The following is a 6,347-nucleotide window of genomic DNA, read 5'->3' on the forward strand; positions in this document are numbered from 1 at the left end:
TTAAGGCCAACGTTAAGTACAATTTAATTAGTCACTGCCTCATATTTATAAATCAACATTGTCGACCTAACCTTAAATAGTTCATAGTTGGATTAGATTATTTCAGTTATCAAAAAGAATTAAATGGAAACATTTTTGGGTGAAAGGGAAACTCCAAACCACGCTGACCACACAAAAAAATCAGAAACCAGATGCTGAAAGATGAGCCAAGAAAGATTTCGGAAGTGTAAAACCATCTATGACGCTCATAGAGAACAAACAAACCGGATTAGTCCATACCTCATGAAGAAACTTTAAATTTGATAGTTATTCTATGGGAGAGTTTATTCTAAAGTCATTATTGAAGAGACCTTATATTGAATCAGCTCGTTTTTCACAATTTATTTACCTGTCATTGTTCAAAAAAGTGTTTGTCTAAAAAACTTTAGCTAAACATACAATGATGCAATTAAAAAAAACAATATAAACCATGGGAGAGTTTCTTGTGCAAATTGATAGAACAATATGAATATTAATTATGCATTGTAACTATCGACTGGCGTAAGTTTTTATTTTTTTGCTACAAGACTGTGTCGTAAGTTGCAGGCATTTTTTAAATTTTTTTTTTTAGATTTAAGATTTTTCGACTAATTTTTCACTTGTGGGTACATTCTTTAGCAGAGATGATATTATCATTTCCAACTTTATCAAAAGTTCTCGAAGGGACAACAATTCTTAACTATTTACCATTTCCATTGGAAACTATGAATGTACGTTCTAGCAATGATAAAAACTATGATTCTCCGTACGTATAGCAAATGAGAAGCAACAAACACATAGATCAATATACACATAGCTAGGGAAATAATCTTCAAAAGAAGAAAAAACATTGTACTGTTAAAAAGATGTCTTTAGACTTATTTTGTAAACATATATTGTATATTATTGTAGCTAGATTGCATTATGACTTTTTAAAATATATTTTTGTTCAAATATAAAATATTTTGATCAATGAAGCTATAGAAAATAAAGAATGAAAAAAAATAAAGAATGAAAAGAATAAAATTAAGTAATTGTCATTTATAAACATTTTGAGTAACAAGAGATTAGGTAAAACATTGCTACTCAATGCCCGGTTGTTTTAATGTCAATAAAACTACCGAATCTAACGAATATATGTTGACATTACTCCATCCGTTTCAATTCATATATCGTTTTAGATTTCTTTACACATATTAAAAAAACTATTAAATTTATTATTTTATTTCTAATTAATATATTAATTAATTTAATTATCTTCATTAATGAGCTAAGCAAATAAAAGGTAAAAACAACTAGCGAATAAATATATTAAAAACATAAAACGATATTTAAAACAAAACAAACTTTAAAGTTTAAATGATAACTAATATAAAATGAGGGAGTATTAGTTAAGGGAAAATATGAGAGTATTAAAAATGATTCCATTCAAATGTAAATTAAAAGTTGTTTGGATATTAGTGTTTATTATCAGAATTGAAGATGGAGCTACATAATGTATCTTGCTCAGGGAACGCGGCAATACGACCATACTCTGTTACCACAATGTCTCGGCCACGTGACCGCACTTTTCCGCTTGTGGCTTTGAAGCTTGAACTTCTTTTTTTTTTTGCTAAAAAGCTTGAACTTCTCCTCTCTATGTTTCCCGTTATACCCTCTTCTTGTCTCGACGTAGTAATAATCTCCTCTTCAAATTCACTTTCTCCAATTATTTTGGTAGTTATTTAATATGAACGATCATAAAAGTATAAAACTGCGGTCAAATGTAAAGAATTTCAAAAACGTTTTTACTGACTTTTGGCCGATGCAAAATCACGCGCAGAGCATGAGAGTCGGCGACAAGGATACCTTTTTTTTTTTTAAGAAGGAAATATGCATTCTATAGTTGCAATAAAAATGATGAAAATTAAAGAAAACGACAATTTTGATTATGTTCATGTTAACAAAATACTGAAGAAAGTTGCTTCGAACAACTTCTCTGTGATTTCAACATAGTTTTTTAGTGTTGATATACAACTTTAGTGAACTTTGATTTGTGTTGTAGGAGTATAAGTTTTCTAGCTCCTCTGTGATTGCAGTCCAATTATTTTACGGTTCTTCAATCTACATCGTGTTTTTTTTAATCTGTTATTAATTATATCAATCAAAATTATATAAAGATAGTCAATACAATATGTACCATTACAAATTTATATCCAAATTTTACTGCTATGTTTTTAATCAACAAAATGTCATTAACCTAAATAATATTATACTATATTTAAAGCCAATTACAGAATTTATATAGGGTATATTTTTGTCGCTTTCGAAATTCACCTACACTACACGTCAAAAAAATGAAAAAAAAAATACAAAAATAATGTCCGTCTTTGTTTAATGATCTCTCCGACCAAACCTAGCTGCTTCGTTTCTCTATTAATACCTTTCCTTTCGTCGAAGATCAGGACCGTACTGTACTTTACTCTAACCCCCCAAAACAAAAGTTTTCTCTCCTCCCCATCTTCCTTTAAAAAAATGCGTATGAGCTGTAACGGATGTCGAGTTCTTCGAAAAGGCTGCAGTGAAAACTGTAGCATAAGACCGTGTCTCCAATGGATCAAATCCGCCGAATCTCAAGCCAACGCCACCGTCTTCCTCGCAAAGTTCTACGGTCGTGCCGGCTTAATGAACCTCCTCAGCACCGGTCCCGACCACCTCCGTCCTGGTGAGTCAATTTAACTCCGATTTAATCTATCATGCACCTGATAATAGATCATTCCCTGTTTTGCAACACCTAGTGTGGTTGTTTTGTTTTCTGCATGCATCTGTAAATGAATCATTTGAAAGATCTCACTCTAATTTTCTCTCTATCATGTATATAACAAGCAGAACCGATCCTGAAATTTTCAGAGAGATGTAGATAATTTTTAATATTTTTTAAAATAATTTTTGTTTATAAATGTGTATATTAACTCTTAAAGTTTCTAAAATTATTTGTGTGCAAAAAAAATTCTAAGACTATACAACAATATTTCACTTGCATGTGCTAATAAGTGATCATTTTTTGTTTTTTTTTATTGCAGCGATATTTAGATCGTTGTTGTACGAAGCATGCGGAAGGATTGTGAATCCGATTTACGGATCGGTCGGCATATTATGGTCTGGAAACTGGCATCTTTGTCAAGCAGCCGTGGAGGCGGTGATGAGAGGCTCTCCGGTGACTCCAATCGCATGCGACGCGGCGGTTACTGGTCAAGCTCCTCCTTTCAACAACAACAAACTCTTTGACATAAGACACGTGTCTAGAGACGAGAACGCCGTGAAGAGCCGGTGTCGTTCGAGCCGTAGTGGTGCATGCAAAGAAGGGAGAAACGTGAGGTCGTCGCTTAGTCACGAGTCGTCACTGAGTCATGAGTCTGCGGTGGTGAAAGGTGAAGGAAGTATGGTTTCGTCAGAGGAGACGACGGAGGAACCGAGTTGGATCGGGCTTGAGCTGACTTTGGGGTTGGAGCCGTCTGGCGCACGTGGGAGTCACGTGGTGGTGCCGATTAAGAAACGGAAGTTGGAGAAGTCTGGCACGTGCGATGATGATGCGGATACGTGTAAGATTGAGCTTGGACTCGTGTGCAGCGAGTGAAAATGAAATGGTCTCTCTTTTGCTCGTCTTAGAAGTTTCTTTTGGTTCTGTGTTGAGTTTGGTGTACAAATAGAGATTAACGAATCTTTCTTTCTTTGTTTCTGGATTTTAAAGTTTCTTTGTTTACTGTTTTTGCATGTTCGGTGTTCTTCACAAGTGTGTATGATAAAGAGATCTTAACTTTTAACAAATTTTCTATCTTCAGAAAACTCCATTTGATGATTAGAGAGGCTTAAGAAAGCAACCCAAACTTTAAAATCGTATGATCTACTTTAAAGCCTAAAAGCACATTTGTATGTGAATCAAAAGACTCACCAGCTGCATGTGTCTTAGATTTGTGTTCTCAAAGGATTTTATATATTATAGGCGTGGGCCCTGTGTGATGGATTAATTTGTTAGAGATGAGGATGGTCTTTTTAGTTAATTAGATCCAAATGTTTATTCAACAAAAAAAAAGGCCCAAACTCTACGTGACTTTAGTTCAATTATGTTCATTCGCCATTCATTCCAACATCTCGTGGGCTGGGCCGGGCAAAACCGGGTGAAACATTCTTCTAGGACCCTTAAATTTTTTGAAAATAAATACATAAACATAGACCTCCAAATTTTTTTAAATTTTTTTTTTCAATGAAATCTTTACAAAAATAGCGTAAGGCCCCCAATATCTCAGATCCGGCCCTGCTCGTGGGAACGGAACAAAATATCACTTGTGGACTTATGGTAAAAGAACCACCCCTTTTATGTCAACATGTATTGTGCTAGATTTGAATTTGAACAGTTACAACAAATTTGTTGTAACAGTCATAAAACCACTAATCTTTTGTCAGCCACTCACAAATACAAATAGTGTTCAACATTTGAATTGATTTTAAATTATTCAATTTTAATAGATAAAACATATAAGTTAATCAAGTGTTAGTAGCCTCAAGTCCTAAGTTCTGTCAATATTAAATTTGAATCCTACCAAAAACTAAATGATTACCGTTTAGGCATATATACTTAAAATCATGTCTTAGTCTTGGACCATCTCTAATAGGACTCTATTTTTTCTTCTATAATTTACACCAAAATAGATTAACTCTATTATTGTGTAATTTTTGCTCCAATGATGTTAATCTATAATAGAGTTACTCTATTATATAGTGAAATATAGAGAAATGTCACTTTTCTACTCCAAATATAGAGTAAAATATGACATTCCTCTATATTTCACCCTATAATAGAGTAACTCTATTATAGAGTAACACCATTGAAGCAAAAGTTACACTATACTAGAGTTACTCTATTTTAGTATAAATTATAGAGGAAAAAATAAAGTGTCATTGGAAATGTCCTTAGAGCATGATTAATGGAGGGTTCTTATGGTGGATTTCTTAGCGGAATATAAGAAACCGTCTCTTAACTTTTAACTAAAAAATCTAAGAACCGGCTCTTCGCGGGAACCCCATCCTAAGAACCTAGGTCAGCTAGGTGTTGTGAAGTGGGGTCTCTTTGTATTTTTATTGGTTCTCAATTTCTTTTTTGAAAATTGTTTCTCTTAAATTATTGGAACTTAATGATTTGTAGTCAATAACTTTAAAAAAAACAATTATATCAAAATTCATGATTTAATTGTTTTGTAAATAGAAATTAATCTCATTTCATTTGGATACAGAAAATATAAACATAAATAAAGGTTAAGTAATTTTTTTAAACTATGTCAAATTTAATTAATTTTTTAATTTAATTAAAACATTATAAAAAGCATAAGCATATAAAATAAGAGTGGTGAGATAAGATAACAAATTCTAAAACAAAAACTATTGTAGATGTTAAAAATGAAATAAATGTTAAATTATTAGGTGAAAAAATAGAAAATGATATGAAGTATTAGAAAGAAAAAGTGAAGGTGTGGAATAAATAATAAAGAGAAATTCCTTATGGTAGCTTTTTTTTTTTTTAATTTTTGTCACAAAAATAACTCTCAACGAAGAAAATGACTAAAATAAATTATATTTTTATCCTATGGTTAACTAATTTAGACTTAGGGTTTAGAGTTAAGGGGTGGAGTTTCAGGGATATGATTTCAAATTTTAAAACATAAAAATTAAATATTAAAAATTTCAAAATAAAAAAGAACTATTTTGGTCATTTTTTTTCTTGAGAGCTATTTTTGTCCGACAAAAACTTTAAAATGGTTATTTGAGAGAATTGTCCAGAAATTATTATATATTTTTTTGTCAATATATTAAACTATTGTAGATATTTTTAGATCTCAATTAAAAACTCTGAGGTCCATTTAGTCTTATGTTTACACCTCTCTTGCAATATGTAGACTTATAGTTTGAAAAAAACCTGTCACCATATACAACCCTCGTTATAATCCCAAGTGACAATATATAGTATCAACTAATAGTGAGAATTAATGTGTTATAAATACCGATCTTATCAACTTTTTTCATAGTAGACTTTCGCATTTAAGATGTTATTTTGTTTTGAAATCAGATCATCCAAAAACATGAGTTAGATAATTTTATTGTTACAACCCACAACAATGGCATAGTGGTGATTGTAAATAGTGTTAGCGCAGACTCAATCTCTAGGCTAGTTAGTGGATGACATCAGCCGCATGATTTCAGAGCAAAGATCACTTCACTGTGATGACAACTTAATTACTTTCAGTTTCGGCATCAAGTCACTGATTTACCATGTGATAGAGAAAATAATGTGCTTT

The 6,347-nt window shown here is 31.9% G+C and overlaps 1 protein-coding gene across 1 annotated transcript; it reads left to right on the forward strand.

Annotated features, from left to right (window-relative positions):
- The first annotated feature begins 2,445 nt into the window (after positions 1-2,445).
- Positions 2,446-3,834, forward strand: LOC106381058 (LOB domain-containing protein 40). The gene is made up of 2 exons (XM_013820919.3): positions 2,446-2,722; positions 3,081-3,834. The coding sequence occupies exons 1-2, from the start codon at positions 2,533-2,535 to the stop codon at positions 3,632-3,634; spliced, it is 744 nt and encodes a 247-aa protein (XP_013676373.2). The 5' UTR covers positions 2,446-2,532; the 3' UTR covers positions 3,635-3,834.
- The last annotated feature ends 2,513 nt before the right edge of the window (positions 3,835-6,347 follow it).

Source organism: Brassica napus, chromosome C2, assembly GCF_020379485.1.
Source record: "Brassica napus cultivar Da-Ae chromosome C2, Da-Ae, whole genome shotgun sequence".
Taxonomy (NCBI): Eukaryota; Viridiplantae; Streptophyta; class Magnoliopsida; order Brassicales; family Brassicaceae; genus Brassica; species Brassica napus.

Coding starts and splice junctions, on each gene's coding strand:
- LOC106381058 (XM_013820919.3), top strand. CDS start 2,533: ATGCGTATGAGCTGTAACGGATGTCGAGTTCTTCGAAAAGGCTGCAGT. Junction 2,723..3,080: donor TCCCGACCACCTCCGTCCTG/GTGAGTCAATTT, acceptor TTTTTATTGCAG/CGATATTTAGATCGTTGTTG.